General features: G+C 46.3%; 1 protein-coding gene across 3 annotated transcripts in view; it reads right to left on the bottom strand.

Moving 5' to 3' along the window:
* The window catches only part of SHISAL1 (shisa like 1), a 56830-nt gene that overhangs the window by 12506 nt on the left and 23923 nt on the right, over positions 1–20401 (bottom strand). The window contains exons 3-4 of one of the 3 annotated variants that reach the window (XM_072596386.1): positions 13814–14140; positions 13549–13653 (exon numbers count right to left, since the gene is read on the bottom strand). In XM_072596386.1, the coding sequence (XP_072452487.1) occupies positions 13578–13653; positions 13814–14140 (403 nt within the window). In that variant the 3' untranslated portion in view covers positions 13549–13577. Of the gene's footprint in view, positions 1–13548; positions 13654–13813; positions 14141–20401 lie in introns of those variants that run through there. The other 2 variants (XM_072596384.1, XM_072596385.1) reach the window with 2 other exon arrangements.

The raw sequence follows: 20401 nt of genomic DNA on the forward strand, positions 1-20401 counted from the left end.
GCAAGCATCAAGCCAGTTATTGCTGGTACCTGTGACTTTGGCACCGATAGAAATCACATCATGGTTGTGAACATCTCAAAATCTTGTGCGCTGCTCCCATGAGCCTTTGAAATGCCTAGAGTTAGTAGACCTGGCTATGTCCAAGGCTTCCTGTCCTCAGACTGTATTTCAATAGAATGGATTTCCTTTGTCATCCAATGTATTTTGTTGTATGTGTATAACAGTGGGATTCTGAGAAGGGGGTAGGGGTAGGTCCAGGACCCACAAGGGGCTGAGCTTGGCCCCTTTTCCAAATGTTCCTTGACATTTTATGGTTTCCAGACCAAGTAGAATCAGTCCCATTAGCACTGGCTCTCCTTCCTCCTTCCTTGAGCTCTTAGGAGGAAATGATTTTGCTGAGAGAGTGCATTGGAAGAGAAACCTTTCTGGAAGCCTCCCTCCCTCCATTGGTGACCCCGCTCATTGGGCCCTGTGCCCAGAAGGCTGGTGCTGTTAATTATCATTTTACATGCATCTGTCATGTCCTTCCAAGGAGAAGTCCGCTCCTGGGAGGAGGAGCAGGTGTTCTACATCTCTGTATTTTCTGCCTCCCTTCCAGTCCCTCCCCAACTTCCCCCACCACCACCCACCCCGCCATATTACATACACAGCTGGGGATGCAGTAGGCAGTACCTGAGAAATAACTCCTGATTCCTGTTTCTATGGCTCTTCAAAGTTTACAGAGTCCTTTCCTCACTAGTGAGGGAGAGAGAACTACTGCACTACCCCCATTTTACAGGTGGAGAAACTGAGACTCAAGGAAGAAAATGACTATGCAGGGACCTGTCTCTTCACTGTCCCTGCTTCTTCCTGGATTGTTCTCAGAGGATCCCCCCAGGGTCACACAGATGAGAAGTCCGGCAGCTGGTCATGTGGCTAGATGTCCTTTTCTTTCCCCACTATGGCACTCTGTTGCTAACAGGGAGATATAGAATTGATGAATTTCTAGCAGAACTTATCTACCATACAAACAACTTCTGCTACAGAGTAAGCCCTCTGAGGGTAGAGACTCTTCCCTTCTTGTCCTTGTGACCCCAATGCCCAGCACAGTGCCTGGCACATAGTAAGTCTCTGCACATGCCCAGTAGTCGGTTGAATGATTCCCTCGGACACACACCAAGCTTTTCTGCTCCCTGGTCTTTCCTCCTCCCCAGCCCCTGCCCACATGATCTTTGCCTGCAGCATCCGGCTCATCCACCATGGCTGACCAGAAGCCTTCCCTGAATCTGTCATTGGATGAGAGCTATTCTGAGTTCTCTAAAGAGAGGCAGCTGGGGAAAGGGCCCTGGAGCTGGACCCTGGGGACCTGGATTCTAGTTTTAGAGACTGCTTTTTGCAGTTGCTAATTGAAGATCAGTGTGACATTCAAGTCAACAACATAATGTCTAAGGTTTCTTCCAGAGACAAACCTGTGATCCTTATGAGGCCTAGGTTTGACTCCAAGATCTGATACTTACTTTCCCTGAGACTGTGGCAAAAGCAATTGCCTTCTTTGAACCTCAGTTTCTTCATCTGTAAAACAGGGATTGCAATATTATCTCTGTTCCTAAACACATTTTATGGATGGACACAGGATGCTAAAGCTGAGAGGGACATTGTAATAAGTATTATTCAAGCAAGCCAGAAGAGATCTTATGTCATAGAATGTCAGAGCCTGGAAGAGGTTCTAGTCTCAGGGTCATAGGTTTAGAGAGAAAGGACTTTAAAAGCCATTACATCCAAACCTTTTATTTTACAGATAAGAAAACTGAAGTAAACAGGTTAAGTTACTTACTCAGGGTCACATACCTAGTAAGTCTCCGAAGGTAGGATTTGAGCCCAGGTCTTCTGATTCCAATCTGCTCTATTCCAAACTCTTTATAAGACAGGGAAGTTGAGGCCCAAAGGAGGACCCATAAAACAGATACCAAACATTGGGAAGTAGCTTGGTATAATGGATAGAAAGGCAGCCTTGGATTCAGGGAGTCCTGAATTCAAATCCCACCTTAGATACATACTTTGCTCTGTGACCACAGGCAAATCTCCAGGAAAGTCCCTAAGACCAAAGTAGCCAACAAATCATCCATGAGGCTAACCTTTCTCCCCTCCCCAAGGACAAGGTCATCCTACTAAATAATCACACTGTGCAAGTGATCTCTGGGCAACATTCCCCTATTAGATTGGCGTTTGGGAATATATCTTAGAAAGCCCTGGTCAGTCCTCATAAACCATCTGATTGTGGCTACGTGCAACATGAGATGGGGAGGGTCCCTTTGGGAGTGTGCCCAGACTAAATTGCATTATTGTCTTTTCTAATTTGGCCTAGAAAAGCTCATGAGTTAAATTAAGCCTTTTGTTCAGGATTTTACAGGGAGCAAGGGATTGAGGGGTGGTTTGGGGGAGGGCGGTTACCAGAAGAGGGCAGGGCCTGGCAGGCCTCCTTCATCACAAAGTCTGTTTCACTTGACATTTTGGAATCCAACTCCTGGCCTCCTGCAGAACTTTCTCTATAAATGAGGCTACTTTGAAAACTAAACAAAAAACAACCCCTAACTTTTCTGGATCTGTCATTGGGCAGAACTCTCTGGGGTAGGCACTAGCTCATGGACCATTGCCAGAAATGTCCAAATGGGCTCTGAGGGAACCTCTGCCAGAGGCCATGGCGAGACTTTCTGGGCAGCTCCCAAAGGAATCCTTGGAACCCTCTGCTTTGGTCAGGGTGCCCCAAAACAGCTCTGCCCCTCCCACTCTAGGCAGTCTAGTGAGCATTAGGGAGCCCTTCTCAGAATGATGTTTTCAGAGCAATAAAATAGACAGGCTCACATAGGAAATCGCTTCTGTTGGAGCACTGTTATCCAAATACTGGGGAACACAACACAAGTTCATAGACCCCAGGTCAAGGACTTGTGTCTCACAGGGAAAGCCTTGTTCAGGTGGGCATAGTCCTAGACATTCTTTGAGGTCCTCTCTAACCCAGTGATTTTTTCAGGCCAAATCTTTATTTCTTAGAGAAGAATCTAAGATCAGGAGAAATTAAGGGACTTGAATAAGGTCACTCAGTAGATTTCTGAACATTCTACCCCAAGCTTTCAACTCTAGTTTGGGTGCTCAGAGCCACAGGGTGGGGGTCTTTGGTGGGGGTTTTGAGGCAGAGGTTGGGTCAGGCTCCAGGATGTTAGAGGGCAACCCCAGTGAACTATCCAGTTTCATTTCAAGGATGTGCTCTTATCTGCTTGCCATCTCTGGGAGACAGGGGGAGATGGGGCTGAGAGGATGGACAGGGGCCTTGGGCCTCCAGGCCAAGACAGCGGATTTGCCAGACACTAAGAGGAAGGAAAGAGCCACAAGAAGGCCGCAGGAATGCAAAATCAGCAGAGACCACAGTGAGATGTATTCTGCTTGGTCTGAAATGGCTGCAGCCAGACCAAGGAAGGGGAAGAAGTCACAGGGAAAGACCTAGTACAAACAAAAACATCAGAATCTTTCTAACTCATAGCAGGAACGGACCGTCTTGAGGAGGGCCCTTGTCAGGGACGACGGGGCTGGAGTGGGGGGGCAGGACTTAACCGATGCCTCAGGAGTGACTCCATCACCCACAGAGGAAGCTCCTTGGGGAGCGTGGACTGAGCCTGTGCAAAAGTGGTCAATGCTGCCAGAGAAATCCCAACCAGGGTAGTCAGCACAAAGGAAGGACAATAAGGGCTACATCTGAATGACCTTTGGGGAGAGGAGAGGGAACGGTGGTATCTCTGTGGGTCAGGGCAGGGTCAGGCAGGTTCCCTGTGTGCTTCCAAGGGAACAGGGGATTCAAACCATGTTTGCTCACATAGCTTGTTCCTCAGAGTTTCAAGCCTGAGACATTTGGACACAAGAAATTTTTTTTTTTCATTCTTCCCTCCATATGCACACAACAGAACCAACAAATGATTATCTAGCTTTGGCCAGACGGCATTCAGGGAAGGAGAACCCGCTCCCTCCTCAGGCAGTCTGTTTTTTCACTATGGGTGGGACAGATGTCATGGTGGGGAGGTCAATCTTAACTATTCCCTCACCCAAACTGGCCACTTGGCATCTTCCCCATATTGCCACCAGCTCTGATCTCCTGGCCCAAACAGAACAAAGCCAACCTCTCTGCTACATAGCAGCCTGTTCTCAGGCTCTGACATTTCATATTTAAGGTCCTGCCCAACTCTTCCATTTTCTCTTCCAAGGTTCCTCCCAATTCTGCCATCCTATGTTCTAAGGGCCCTGCCAGCTCTCAGGTTTACAATCCTATGCACCAATGTTCAAGCTCTCCCAGTTAGGTTGGGGCAGAGCAGAAGACATTCCTCTTTAAAAATGTAAAGCCCGCCAGACTTTCTGCTCACACGTTTCCTTTTTGTGTAAAGCAAAGGAAGGAAGGGGCTGGGGAGGGAAGAGCGCCCTGGGCCTCAGCTGGGGAAGAGGTCAATTGGAGGGGACAGGCAGAAAATTCCCTGATCAAGCTGAGCTGAGGGGGGATTGGAAACCTCAGGCCCTGCGCAGGGATGTGAAATATCTCATAAATTCCACCCACGGAGCCTCTGATTTTGTCTGATTTTCAGGCCAAGGAAACAAGATATTGACCCGACTCTTCTCTATTTCTTATTTCCTGGAATCTCGCTGTTTTGGCCTGTAACTTCTGAAGCCACAGGCATTGATGTTTCTGGCTATAGGGAGGGGAAAAGAAGGGCGGCGGAGGGTGACCGGGCCAGGGATCAAGAAGGAATGGGCTGCAACCTCCCCTACTCCTCCACCCGGCCCCAGCCCCAGGAAGGCTGAGCCTGCTTGTCTTTTCATCACTGGGATCATATTCTAAGGCAAGCTGGTGTGGGAGGAGGAGCAATGTTTCTTTGCCAGAGAGCGTGGCACTAAGTGGAGAGGAGGGTTTGAGTCACTGTGTGATCCAGGGAAAATGAGAGGACCCTACATTTGTTGAGCTTGGAAGGCACCTCAGAGAGCACTTTGTCCAACTCTCTTAATATGTAGATCAGGAAACTGAGGCCCAGCCAAGGGAAGGGACCTACTCAACGTCTTCCTGACTCCAAGGCCAGTGATCTATCCATTACTTTACCCAGCCTCTGAACTCTTACATAAAAAAGAAGGAACATAAAATAATACTAATTAACAAAATTAATTAATTAATTAATTAGAATTAATTAGCAAACATTAGCTTCTTCTAGGCTCTGGAGAAGGTATCTCTCAAAGTGTCAGATTTATCCATATGGATGATTTATCCATCCATCCATGGGGAGAATCCTTGTCCTGGAATCCAGGGAAGTGAGGGGAAAACTGTCCAAAGATTGTTTATTGGATAAACCGCCTTTCTTGAATTCTTACAGGGCACACAACTTGTTAAGGGCAAATAGATTTGGATTCAGATCCTTTGACCCCCAACTCTTTGCTCTTCCTACCCTTCTCAGGACCCTGGCTTATTTTCAGGAGTGAGGAGGAGGAAGATGACGCAGCTGTTCCAATTACCTTGGAAAGATGCAATGAGCAGGTGCTCCTGGGGCTCCATCTGGGGAAAGCTGAACTGGGGGTGTGGGTGAGAGAAGGACAGAACTCTATAGTAAAGCTACAGGTGTGGCCATCCCCCAGCTTTGAGCCGGTGAGAGAATAGTAAGATTTAGAGCTGAGCAGACTGAAGAAACCAGCTAAACCAAATCCTTTATTCACAGAAGAGGAATCTGAGATTGTGAAAGGGAAAATGACAAAGTCAGACAAGCAGAAATGGAGAACTAGGCCAAGGTCTTGGATTTCCAATCTTTGTCCTTAGGACTAACTCATTCCCAGAAAAAAAGAAGTGTCTTCAAGATCATTGGGAAGGAAGGCTCGAATCCCAGTTCACCTTTCCTTATGGTCCCAGCTATTAGAGCTGGTTCCCTCTAAAGTTACCTTGTATCTGTTTCAAATAGGACCATATACATACATACTTCTTTCCCTCAACTGAAAGTAAGTTTTTGAGGGCAAGAATGTTTTGTGTTTTGTCTTTCTGTATCCCATGCCCCAGACACTTCCTGGAATACAGTAGAAGCTTGATAAATGCCTGCTGACTTATTGAAGTTGTTTAACCTCCCTGGGACTCAGTTTCCTCACTTGTGAAATGAGGAGGACGGACTAACTAGCCTTGTGAGTTTCTTTCAAGCCCTAAATCTGCGACTGATGAATTAATTAATTAAACAACAATCATTTATTAAGAATTTGGATGCTGGGATCTGGAATCTGATGCACCTACTCCCTTTCCCTGGTGTAGATCACAGCTTATTTACCCCTCTCACTACGTATGTCTCTGGGGTGTCTCTGGTCTGCATCTTTCCACTGTACCACAGGGGGAAGAGGGCTGGATTTGGAGTCAAACAGAGGAACAGGGTTCAAATCTGGGGGATGCCATTTAATACTTGGGTGACCTTGGGCAAGTCATTTCCTTTCTTCTAGATCTGAGTTTCCTCATCTATAAAACAAAGGGGTCAGACTAGATAGCCTTTTAAGCTCCTTTTTATCTCCAGGTCTATAGCCCTATAAATCATTTCCCCTTCCTGGACCTCAGCTTCCCCCTCTATAAAATGAGAGGTTTGGACTCAGAGGCTTTCAAACTTTCTAGACCTAGGTTCCTGTGGTCTTCAAGGCTACACAAGGATTGATGTATCTCATCCTCTTTTCTACTGAACCATAAAGGGTTCCTATGGTCATGGATTTGAAGCTGTACAGAGTCCAAGAGGTCCTAAAGGTCAGGACCTGAGTTGGTGAAGGCAGAGATGAAATGCAGTCATGGATCCTTGGAGAACGGAAACACCTTTTGGAGAACTAACCCCACAGGAGCCACCTCAGAGGATCACAGAATGTTGAGGCTGGAAGGGTTCTCCGCAGCCCCCCAAATGAAAAGGAGCGCCCCCTCCCCTTCTTGAGCCACTCTGCTGGCTAGAATGGATTTGATTCCCTCCCTTCACTGGGTCCGGACCTCTCTCTCATCCTCTTACCATTGACTTCTGTTCTGTAGTTACTTGTGCCTGTGTCCTATCCTTTCCTTTAGATTGGAAGCTCTAAGGGGGCAGGGATTGTGCCCAAACATCATCTCACCCACCATAGTGCCCATTGTGGGGCTTTTCACATAGGAAAATGGAGTCCTCGTTCCCACTTTCAGACAGTATACATCTGTTAAGAGGGGGTGTTGTTTGTTTTTGATTGAGAAAAAAGCATCACTTCACCACCCTGGGCCTCAATTTCTCTATTTGGAAAATAGGGATATGCTATCCTCATATGCTGGGCTTTGAGACAGACCTCTGGAGGCAGGAAAAGTGTTCATCCAAGTCTGCAACACCTGTATTCCCTATGTTACATGCTATTGTAAGAAATGAGATCACCCAGCTTGCTCTGGAAAGGACCTTAGAAGCCATCAGAGCCATTTTACGTAGGAAGAAACCGAGTCCAAGGTTATGACAGGCTTATTCAAGGACACAAGGGCAGTGGGTATCAGAGACAGGCTCAGAACCCAGGTCCCTGATTGCAGGGCCAGTGTCTGTCCCTGACTGTTAATCTCACAGAACTTGAGGAATGGGAGTCATTAAGAATGGAAGAAGTCACTCTGAGGATGAATAGACTGCTGTTTCCCCACCCGGTCCCTCCAGACATTGCTGAAACTAAGCTTTAATCTCCCCATTGAAAACCTGTTTCCTTTCATCATTTAGAAATTGCTTCGTCTGCATTTCTCTGAAAGAGGAGTGAGTGTGTGCGTGTTTAATAAGGCCTGTTTGAATACAAGTTTGTTGGAAAACAGCAGGCTATTCAGATGAAAAGATGAAAAATAAAACCCCTCTAAGCCACATTAGCTGGAGAGGAGCCTTCTGGGGTGGTAGAGAAGGAAGGTTCAAATGTAGTTTGCTGAGTTGGAAGGAAAGAGGCCCAGTGTGCTTCTCTTTATAATGCATTCTGGGAAGGATCTGCCATCTACATCACATCACCTGCTCATGGACCTAGAACTGTTCCTGATTGATGACCCCCGCAAGCCCAAATGCCTTCAATAGCTTTCCAATTAATCAGCCAATCAACCCTTCTACCAACCAATCAGCCAGCCTTGATTAAACTCCCACTATGTGCTGGGGATACAGAGAGAAAACTGAAACAATTCTTGCCTATGAGAAGCTAGCAGACTATCCAGGAAAGACAATATTATAAAACAAGCACACGGACAGTGGCTACTTTATAAATCTTGGTGAAGTAGTATAAAATTAGCCACTGGGCTGACTGCCCAAGGGGACCAGGATATAAGGTGATGAGTCCCTATTCTAAGCTGCCTCTTTTCCAGTCTGAGTATCCATGGTTCTTTCTAATAATCCTGTTAAGTCATGGCTTCTCATCCTTCCCCCTCCTCCACCTTTCAGCTTGTACAATGCAATGCCCAGGACTGAACATAATGCTCTATATGTGGCCTGACCAGGGCAGCATACCTTGGGACAGGCAGCTCTAAGTCATATCAGTTTAAGGAACGGAGCACTGGACTAGGAAATAGGAATCTGGGTTCTAGGTCTCACTGTGGAACCTAGAAAAAGTCAGTCTCTCTCTCTCTCTCTCTCTCTCTCTCTCTCTCTCTCTCTCTCTCTCTCTCTCTCTCTCTCTCTCTCTCTGCTTTGGTTTGTTGTCTGCCTTCATTATGTATTAAACGCTGACAAAAAAAGCCCAATGAAGTCTCCTCTGGATCAAGTGCAGCCAGCCAGAATTTCTCCCCAATTATATTTGCTTTCATTTTCCCAGAGAATGTAAATTGAAAGGGTTTGACCAGATTATCAAATCCTGACCTTTTTGGTATCACTGACCAACTCACCCTTCTGGGCAAGCCTATGGACCCCTTCTCAGAAGAATGGCTTGAATGCACAAAGCAAAACACATAGGACTAAAAAGGAAACCAGTTATGCTGAAATACAATTATCAAAAAAAATGCTTCATGGACCTTGGTTAAGAAACCTTGGGCTCGATAAACTCTAATGTTCCATACAGAACATTCTAAGACTTCATCCCTCTCTGACATTCTATATTTTGTCTTCTCAGGCCCCTCCCAGCTCTGACATCCCCCGTTCTAAGGTCCCCCCAAGCTCTGACATCCTCTATTCTAAGCCCTCCCCCTCCAGCTCTTACTTTCCCAGTTCTAAGGGCCCTCCCAGTTCTGGCATTCTATCTGAGATGAGCCAAGAGACAGTGCTTTTGCATGTCCTTTCCATGTTCTCTTGGGAAAGTAGCAACCTGTGGGAAAGAGTCCACTAGTCCATATGTATCTGTAGAGGTTGGGCAATTGGGAATTGGCCGGCTGGTTGGGTATCTGGGGGTTGTACATAACCCCTGGTGATAAATGGCCCCAGATTCAGCACTCTCCTGTCTAGTCAGAAGTGTGGTTCTGGGGCTTTCCCATTTTTTGCTCTAAAGCCATAATAGTGGCAGGAACAGGCAGCCTGTGCACAGGAGTGGCAAGGTTGTGTATTTTCTCAAAGGGCTCTGCTGGCCAATGCTTCTTACAGGCAGTTTCTTTCCCAATCAGTCCTGTTGGAGGTGGGGCCAGGAGCAGGAGCAGGGAGTAGTCTAGCTGAAGGTCACTGGGGGACAATCAGGAAGATGGAACTGGCCTCAACAACACACATGTAGATGTTGAGTGTGGCAAATCATTTCTAACTCTTTGTTAACTCATATCCCCCCTTGTTTTCTTGGTTTATCTGAAACTTGACCCCACCCCAGACAAAGCTGCTTCTACCTACTCTGTGGACCTCAGCTCCTAACTGTGACCCCCATGCTTCTGGACACTGGTGCCATGTTCCAGCATGGCTGTCTCCTGCCTAGAGCCATAGAATGAATCTCAGAAGTGGGAGGGATCTTACTTATAGGTCTTCTTGTACAAATCCCCTCATTTACAGATGAGCCAAACTGAGGCTCAGAAGGGAGGGAAGGTTTTAGAATTGTAGCTGGAAGGGACCACACCAAGGTCTAATCTCATCTAACCCTCTAGTTTTATAGGTAAGGAAACTGAGGTAGGCCCAGAGTGCTTAGGTGATCTGCTTAAGGTCACACAGCAAGGAAGCAGAACTGCTTGGAAGTGAGCTGAGGTTTTCTGCCCTATGAAGATTCAAGGGGGTTCCCAGAGACTGTACCGCATCATTTCCACCATGTGAAATCTGCATTATGGGTCTGATGGCTACGGCTTTTGTTTTCCTTGTATCGAAAAGTCTCAGACATAACCTCAAGTATCTCTGTTCCTGGCCCAAGGCAGGCCAGGGTCTTTGACCCCACCCTTGATGGGGCTGAGAGGAGTATTATGGGAAGGGGTGGGGTAGCCAAGCAGAGCCCTCTACCTCCCCTACAGGGAAATTTACCTAGGTTCCAAATGGTTTTAATTCACTCCAAAGTGAATTTATCTTTTTATTTTTTTAAGCAAGAGTAAAGTTATTGAGTGGAAAAGTGAACTAATAATAAGAGATAATAATAAGGAAACCTTCAATGCAGGGTTCATCATATTGCTAAGCTTAGCAGCCCAGAGAGCTGAGAGATCTCCGTCTCCCCAAAGGACCCCAACGGGAGAGTGGAAGGGAACGCAGACGCTGGAAGGGAAATGAGCCAGGGGGTTCAGGAAGAAGTTTGTTGTCTGCCTTCATTACGTATTAAACAATGACAAAAAAAAAGCCCAATGGAGTCTCCTCTGGATCAAGTGCAGCCAGCCAGCATTTCTCCCCAATTATATTTGCTTTCATTTTCCCGGAGAATGTTACTTAACTTGGTTACTGGGGAATCAGATATGGGGATTCGACTGCCATCTACATCCTAATATAATTTGGCATTTCCCCTCTGCATCGGGGAATAGAAACAGTGGAGCTGGGTTTGGGACTTAATGTGCCACGTGCCTGGGGAGGCATAAGGACACCTCCCCCGCCAGCTCACTGATGGGGCCTGAGCCACCTCAACTCTCCTGTTTTGTAGGTTGTGAGTTATAAACAAAACAATTCTAGCCGACACACTTCCTGCCTCCTCCACTCCATCCCAGTGCCTCACAGTACTCTCCCAACACACACATACACACACACACACACTCACACAGAGACACATACAGACACACACACAGACACACACAATAGACACACAGACACATATGACCCTCAGATTGATTACAGAGGATTTCTGACAAATGGCAGCCCCGTTGCTTTTCCTGGTTTCTCCGGAGATGGGACAGATGTCACTTAACTTCCCTCCAAGAAACTTGCTTGGAGTTGGCAAAAGAATTTGGAAGGAGGGTTGGATTTAGAATCTTGGGGTCTCACTATGAAGCCAGCTCTTGACCTTTACTAGCTGTGAGACCTTATCATAGGAGCTGGAAGGGGCCTCAGCCACCCTCCAGGGACTAGAGTCTAGTCCTGGGGTGAGGAAACTGCCGTACTTGAGGACCTAGAGGGCCACATGGGGCCTCGAGGCCGCAGGGCCCCTAGTCCTGCACCAGTGCAACCCATCCTTTTCATACCTTCTCCAGGAAGCCTTCCCCAACCCCTCCTAATCTGAGTGTTGTCTGTCTGTTAATTACTTCCCATTTATTCTGTATTTAGGTTGCTTTCTTATGATCGCTTGTTTGTTGCCTCCCCTATTAGATTATAAATTCCTGAAGGCTATTTCTTGCCTCTTTTTGTATCCCCAGGGTTTAGCACAGTGGCTGGTACATAGTAGGTTCTTAATGAATACTAATTGATTAATTGATCTTTCAGATGAAAAAACTGTTCCACAGAGTGGAAGAACCTTGCCTAGGGTCATACAGCTAGGCATACACAGATCACTCAGGAAGGAAACAGCTTTGTCAGTCATACCTTGCTAGCTAGAGAACTTACATTTTTTTTTTAATCATTCCTACTTAACTAGCCCAAAGACTCCTACCCTGCTTCCAGGGTCCCTTCCCCTTCACCCTCTGCCTTTAAGAGATGCTTCAGTGTAAATGTTCAGCATTTACTAAGTGCTTATGATAAGCTGTGCCCAGTGGTCAGCGTCAGGCTCTCAAGAAACATTCCAATCTCAACAGGACACGAACACAAATAAATTGGTTAGTATTAGTGTCAGAATATCTTCTGAGACAGTGCTCTTTCCATGATGAGACTTAGGTCTAAACTCTCTCTAAGCAGGGGAAGGGGACACAGAGTGACTGGGAAGTCCCCTGGATCTGAAATCAGGAGCTAGTCCTTGAATCCCACCCTGGGACCCAAGGCAAGCCACTGACCATCTCTAGTCTCTGTTTGCATACCTAGAAAACAGGGATAATGAGCACTGTAAAACCCATTTCACAGATTTGTTTTGAGCAAAGCAACTGCTCAAAACTTACTTTACTTACTTAAAGTAAACTTTAAGATGCTAGAAAAAGACAAGCTACTATTATTTTCATTAGGGATTATGAATGATACAGGAATATTGGAAAAGATTCTAAAAATAATCGGTATGAATTCTGGAATAGTACTTTTTGACATTCTAGACAAGACATGTCAAACATACCACCCCTCCTTCCTGAGTGTGGCCCCAATTAGATTAAAATATAATTGGGAAATATTTAACAAAATAAAAAATACAATAAAACATAAATGAAATTACATTTTAAAACTAAGTCAATATATGGCCTGCAGGATTCCTTATTTATGGCTTGATGTCTCTGTTTCTATTTATTCTGGATTGTCCAAGGTGGGAGGAGACTTAGAACATGGAATAATTAGATCTGAGAGAAGCCTTAAAACAGGAAATGTCAGAACTGGGAGGGAACCTTAGATCATGGAATGTTAGAGCTGGAAGGGGCCTTAGAATTAGGCATTTAGACATTTCACCTATTTTAAGAAGAGTTTGGGTGAATGTACAAGTCCATTAAAGACCTCAAGGAAGAAGACATTGTGGACTTTCTAACACCAGCATGGAGAGGCAGTGAGGCTCAGTGGGTAGGTCAGGAGATCAAGGTGTGAGCTCTGGGTCTGGGATGATTCTCTGGGAGACCTTGGCCTTGTGCTTGTGTGGTGTTGCCATCTCTAAAATGAGAAACATCATCTCTAACTACAGCCCTCACACAGTGGCCAGAAATGCTAGAAAAAAATGGCAACTGGGAGAATTATTCTCATTATTAAACATTATTAGGAGGTATAGATTAGTTCTTCCTCTGAGAGGTTGCGTAATGAATGGAGTCTACCTACAGGATGCCATAGCAGATGTAGTGTTGGCCTTAAGTCCAGAAGACCTGGGTTCAAATCCTGCCAATGAGTTTAAATAGCTGTGTGACCCTGGGCAAATCACTTAATCTTTCTGTGTCTCAGTCTCCTCATCTGTAAAATGGGCATAACAACTGTCATACCTACCTCAGATGCCAATGAGTTCCTAAGTGTTTTGAAGACATTCAAACACTATATTAATGTTAGGTATAAATTGCTGATTTGTAAAACTCCAAATATGCTAGAAATGAAAGAGGGCTGAATTTGGCATCAAAAGACTCTTTCAAATTCTTCTCAATTACTTAGTTCCTGTGTGATCTTGGGTACCTTACTTCTCTGTGTGCCTCAGTTTCCCCCTCTGCAAAATGAGGGGGTTGGCCTCCATGACCTCGAAGGTCGCTTCATCCCTAACTCCATGATCCTAAATGGGAGAAAGCAGGAGCGTCCTGACCAGGGTGGAACCCAGGGGCGGACCCACGAGGACCCTCCCTCTTGGAACCACACCAGTTCACGAAAGGGGGCCCTGGGGTTCACCCCTCTCCAAACAGCAGCTGAAACGTCAAGGTCTTTTGCGCACTTACCAGGCAGAAGAGCTCGGGAAGGACATCAGCGGCGGTGGGCTTAGGGCGTCTCCTCTGAGAGTTTGTGTTGCCTGGGAGGCAGAGGCGGCAGGGGCTGGGGGCGCCGGCTCTGGCCCCGGGGAATGAGGCTGAGCAGGACTCGGACCCTGAGCCGGCTTACTCCAGCGGCCGGGGCCCTGCTTCATCCAAGCCCCCTGGATCCCCCAGCGCGCCAGGTAAACCCGGCAGATATTGTAGTTCATGGCCGAGTAATACAAAAGGTCCAGGACCAGCAAGATGAGCACAAAGAAGCCGTAGATCCAGACGCCCAGCAAGGCTGTGTAATTGCTGCCGAGAGAAAGAGGAAAATGAACATTTATGGGGCAGAAGATCGAAGCGTACCATAGATCTCTGGAGTGAGAAGGGACTTGGGCGGTCATCCAACACTGCCCTTTGCCTTACTTTCCTCTTTAGCTAGTCTGATTGAGCTCTTTCATATTTACAGAAGGGGAAACTGAGGCTCAGGGAGGGGGCGAATCCAACGAGATCAAGTATGTAAAGCCCTTTGTAAATCATCAATGGTTATTTCAGGGGTCAGAGAAACAGCTGACAGTGGGGGTGAGGATCAACGTGGTGAAGTGGAGAAGCAGTTGGCCTGGGAGTCAAGGCCCTCCTCTGACACATCCTGGCTGTGTGATCCTGGGTAAGTCACTTACCCAACATCACATAATACCCCCTTCATGTGCCATGCTCAGCTGTGTCTGTTCCTTTGCTGATGCTGAGCCCCTTACATGGAATGATCTTTCTTTCTGTCCTCCAAGATCTCACTCAAGAAGTGACCATTGGAGTGATCCAAAAATATTCCAAATACCTTGAGAGGCAGTGAGCTTTCTGTTACTTAAGAAGTAGATGGTGTACTAAAAGAGCTCTGGGTCAGGAATCAGGAGACCTGGGTTCAAGTCTGACCTCACCACCTCTGTGCTTGTTGGAGGGACACTCCCTAAGCCTCAGCTAGTCTCCCCACATGTAAAACAAGAGGGTTGGATTCAATGATTTCAAAGGTGTATCTTCTTTCCCAGGATCTGTGATCTACATTGAAGAGGGAATTCCTGGCTCATGAGGGAGCTGGGTGAGATGCCCTCTGACATCCTTCCTGGCCACCTTCACGAATCTTTCCCTTGTTAGCAGAGCAGTGGACAGAGAGCTCAATGAGCAGGGGGTTAACTGAATGGATGGAAATCATGGCATATTCAGTGCAGGGTGGGCTACTTTCAGCATTGCTCAGACTGAACCAGGGTTATTTTAGAATGTGGTGACTTTCAGGCATGGATTTATTAACCGCTCTGAATGTGGGTTTCCCATCTGCTCCTTGTAAATAGCATCTGTTTCTGACACACAGAAGAATGAGGCACCTCTTTGTGTTAATTAATATAGAATTGGGGAGCTGAGTCAGCGAGAAGACATGTTGGCCTTCATGGTGGAATCCACCAAGGGACAGGGGCTTGGCTGAAAGAGTCTGGAATGATGGACTGATGTCAATGTGGAAGGAGGTCTCCAGAAAAGTGCTTCAGGGATCTGTCCCTGTTCCCTGTGATGGACAGCATCTTTATCAAAGACTCAGAGGAAGGCATAGATGGCACCATCATTGCAGAACAAATTCTTTCATTATTATTTATTTGTTTTGAGAAATTTGGATTCAGTCAAAGGGCCAAACTTGAGGACCTAGAGGGCCACATGTGGTTTCAGGATCTCAGGTTCCCCATTCCTGTATGTTGGACCAAATCAAATGAAGTAGCATTTAGAAGGAATAAATGTAAAGTTCTACACTTAGGGTCAAAAAAAAGATTTCATAAGTGTACATTAGTAGAGGCATGACTCAATAATAGATCAAGTGAGATGAGGTAAATAAAGGGCTTATCAGTCCCTGATATACAGATAAATACCAGTTATTATTCATAACATTCCTATTAATATTATTCTTTTTTTGATTGAGTTTGGATAATTATAGTTCCTGACCAAGTTGTTATGATTCATTTATATTTAATGTTCTGTGGGTTATTTTGCCAGTGGAGAAAATGGCTCTTTTTCATAATTGACTAGAAGCATTAGGATTTAAGGGTTGGTAGACTCACGGAAAGCATCCTTGTGAGACAACTCAACCAGAAAAGACAGTGGGGACCATATTGCCAATCTGCCTGCTTTCAGCTCCAGGGAATAAGATGCCCCGGTCCCAGGTTAGGTTCATCACCTCTAACCTCATCTTTATGCTGCTAATGCAAGCCTTGATCGACACCACCTCCCTCAGCTTCCTTTGCCCTCTGATTGGAGGGCTGGGAGGGTGGAATCCCAAATTCCTCCAAATGCCTTCCTTTATAGAGGGCAGGAACCAGTCATTTGACTTGATTTACTCTGTATCTGCTGCTGTTCCTGGCTTTAACTCCAAAGTATGAATTGCTGGGGGGAATGGGTGCCCTCCAGCTTGCTCTTGTCTGCCCCCTTTTGTGTGTGGTCTTCCCCCTCCCCATTAGGTTATAAGCTCTTTGAAGAGTAGGGACTGTCTTTTTATTAATTGGATCCTCAGTGCTCAGCACAATGCCTGGCATGCAGTAGGTGCTTAATAAATATTTATTGGATTAGATCGGACCTCATCCTATTCCCAGGTGGTTTGATTCTTCCCTTATTTGGAATGTCATTCTCACTCCCCACTATCTCCACATCCCACTAAGTAGCGTGGAATTGGGAAGTCTTTGCTACAGTGAATGCCATTTAAAATGTTGTTCTTAGGTGTCTGTGGGTTGATGCTCCATCCAAGTGATGGTGGGCCACAGTTCAATCTGTGATGGTGTTCTGGTCCCAGGAACGTTTATGTGTCATATTTTCAAGGAGATTTCAGGTCTGTTTCTACAGAATAAGAGATTGATCATCTGTTGTCCATGGTTGCCTTCTTTTTATTCTTCTCGTCTTTATATTCAACAGAGCTCAGACAGGAATGGTTCTAGGTTAAATTGCTGACATTATTCTTTTTGGTTTAGTGTTCAGACAACTATCCTACAGGTGGATAAAGGGACTTGTAAGGAAGGTGATTTTCCAATACCCCTCACTTGTCATAATCCCAGAAAGCAAAAATAGATAACTGGTGGTCGCAAGGTGATCAGATAGGCTGATCCCTTCATGATGTGGGAACACCTTTCTACAGTGGAATTCAAGGAAGCAAATTAGTCGTGCACTTTGGGGGCTTTAAATAGTCCCAGGGAGAGGGAAGTAGTCAAGGATCAGAGGAAAGATTTCTGTCTCCTTTTCTCCCTCTAATCATATCTGGCAGCCACTTGCCCAGGAGACACCTTCTTCAGCAGTTTGAGAGAGTCCAAAGCCCAAATTGAGGGACGCTCAGAGACTCCCTCATCATATTTGAAGCAGATGTGGCTACAGAAATGTCACTCAGGGTGGACAACAGCTTCAAGAGACAGAGGCAGCAGAGGCTGGCTGTAAAGAGCAGACCCTGGGAGCCCAAGTGAGGAACCCCCACAACAGGACGTTTGGACACTTTGGGGAGGAGCAGGAAGACTCAGTGGAAGGAGAAAGTCCCTGCACTAATAGGATTTGTAATTTGCCACAGCTGGATGTGGCACTACCACTGTACTTAAGCTTTTGCTCACTCTCCCTGTGCATCTTAGTGGGAGAATTTACCTCAGGTTTATGGTGGCAGAGCCGGGGGTGGGGGAGGTTATTGGGTAACACTTGTTTTTATTATACTATCTCAGTAAATGTTTTTTTCAAAGAGCTAATTGTTTCTACTTGGCTGAATGTATATGGCAAGGCTACTCCTGGTGGGGGCTCATGAGCTAGTGTTCTGAATGCAGCCTCAGAGGGTTATCCCAGAACCCATGGCAGCAGCCACTCTATGCTGTTCCAAGGCAAGGGAGAGTGCCAGGTTGGGGGAGAAACCTCTGAGGGGGTATTGCAGACTTTTGTTTCATTATTGGGTGAAAGTATTGGAATTGGGACTCATCTGTAGGCGAAATGAAAGCATCTTTGGGACAACCACAGGAGCAGACAGGATGACAGGCATGCCATCTACTTCATCTCATCCCCACAGGGTTCTGATTTTTTCCCACAGTTACGTAACCCAAAGGGTGATAGAAAGACACTTGGTGGTCGGAGTTAGTGTTCCACAAGAAACGTTTGGTTTCGGGAGGGAGCTAATGAGACTACAATTTGTGACTTCTTAGCCTAGACCTGTTTGAGAAGCAAAGCAGGGTGGGTCTGAACCACCTCTAGCCGACCCTCTGGTGACTGTTCTGGGATGTTGTGCCCACCTAGGAGAGAAGTGGCAACTCTGTGGGTGCAATTGTGTGTATACATGTGTGTATTTATCTCTTTGTATATGTGTATATGTGTATGTGTATATGTTTGCAAGCATGGGTAATTATGTATATGAGTATGACTGTGTGCATGTGTAACTGTGTGTGTGTGTGTGTGTGTGTAGAGAAGGAAAGAGAGTGTTTGAAGGACAGTGATGTACTTGAAGGATGGAGTGAGAAGGTCATACATGTCCCACGTGTGACAGCATAGATCCCCTTACATTGTCTGGCCTGTTCAGCTGAGGCCCAAATGCTATGTATGTGCCTGCGGGGTGTAGGGAGGGGAGAGAAAGTCCAGAAAGTCTTCCCAGAGCTCACCGAGTGGCCATCCTCCTGGTTTCAGAAGCCTTAGTGACTTCCCCCTGCTCATTTAAAACTCCTCCAGTCTGGCCTCACTATGTCATTTTGAAATGACTCCACGTTTTCTCCCATCACAAATTTTCCATGTTCTGGCCAAATGGGGCTATTCCTTGTACTCTATAATCTATCTCCAGCCTCCACACTTTTTCATAGGCTTCCCCCCAGGCTCTCTCCTCATTCCTTTCTTTCTGTCATTCAAGGGAGAGACTGAAGAAAGAGAACATAGAAAAGAGGAGAGGAAAGGGAGTGGGGGAAAAAAGGTAGACAGAAGGCAAGAGGACCCAAGGACAAAGGTTTAGAGAATGCTTTCATTGGATGGGAACAGAGAAGGCTGCTTGGGTAGTCAGGTGAGAACCCAGAAACTGTGGGGTTTCTAAAATAGAGGGAGGAAACACTATGGGGGGTGCCGACAGCATCCAAACACACAGAAAAGATAAAGAGGATGAGGATCTTTTAAAAGGCTGGAGATTTGATGATTAGAAGGTGGTTGGCGACCTTTGAGAGAGCAATTTCTATGGAGTGGGGCTGGGGGTGGGGGTGGAAGCCAGATGGCAAGGGATGAAGGGGAGAGTGGGGAGTGGGACTGAGGTAATAGAACCCTTAGGTGGAGCCACCTTTGACAAGAAGTCTAGTACAGAAAAAAGGAGAGAAGAGACCACAGTCCAATGAACTAGAACAGTCAAGGGAAGGCTTTTTTTAAAAGGTTTGCAGAGACTTAAACACATTTGTAGGCAGATGGGGAAGCATCAGTAGAGAGAGAGACTGAAGATATGTGAGAAGAGGGGATCTGACTGCTGAGCAGTGTCCTAGAAGGAGAAGGAGGGAATGAGGTAGGAGAGATATAGAGAGACAAGATAGAGACAGAGACAGAGAGAGAAAAAATGGAGAAAGAGGGAAGGAAAGAAAGAGAAAGGAAGAAGAGAGAGAAGAGAGGGGGGAAGAGATAGGGTAAGAGATAGGAGAGAGAGAGAGAGAGAGAGAGAGAGAGAGAGAGAGAGAGAGAGAGAGAGAGAGAGAGAGAGAGAGAGAGAGAGAAGGGGAAAGAAGGGGAATGGAGGGGAGATGAGTGGAGAGAGAGGAGCCCAGGGGAGGAGTAGACTCTCCAACAATCCCAGAATCACAGGTTGGCTTCTGGAAGGGTCTTAGAGACCGTCTCCTTCAAGCTGCTCACTTTCTAACTGAGGACATCGAGGCCCAGAGTACATTCTAGAATCATAGAACTGGAGCTAGAAGCGGCTCTGAGGTCTTCTGGCTCAATCCCTTGTTTTTGTGGCTGAAAAGAATGGAAACTCTGAGGGCAAATGACTTCACCAAAGTCACATATCAAATAGATGTCAGAGGCAGGATTTGAGTCCAGGTCCACTTTCTTCAGGGATGGCACTGAGGATGTTTATGGATGGGAGCAGGGAGTTCTGGGGAGCTTGTGTCAGACTGCCCCGATCTTTGTGGATGGGAAGACCAGGCTGGGCAGGGAGGCAGCTGGTGGCTTAAGGACAGAAATCCAGTCAAACAGAGGTTGGGGAGGGTGCTAGGACTGGGGAAACAAGTTTGCAGAGCCTTAGCAAGGTCGGGCAGTGGGTGTGTGTCATGGCTGTTGTTGGGTATGTTCTGACAAGTTCCATAGACTTATCCAAATGCTCTGCAATTTTAAAATCCAAAGGCTCAAAAGATGGCTTTAATCTGTTGCCTGTGCAGAGACATCGAGAATCTACATTCAAGGACCAGGAGAAGAGCCAGGATTCTAATCCAGGTCCTGTGACTCCACATTTCTGTCCTTTCTCCACCCTAGTGCCTGCCTCAATAGAAGCAATAGTCCCTTCAGGTCCTCCCACCTCACCTCTTCTTGCTCTGATTCATCTTTCACTGCCATGTCAGAAAAATCTTTCTT

Source organism: Notamacropus eugenii, chromosome 3 (genome assembly GCF_028372415.1).
Source record: "Notamacropus eugenii isolate mMacEug1 chromosome 3, mMacEug1.pri_v2, whole genome shotgun sequence".
Lineage (NCBI taxonomy): Eukaryota > Metazoa > Chordata > Mammalia > Diprotodontia > Macropodidae > Notamacropus > Notamacropus eugenii.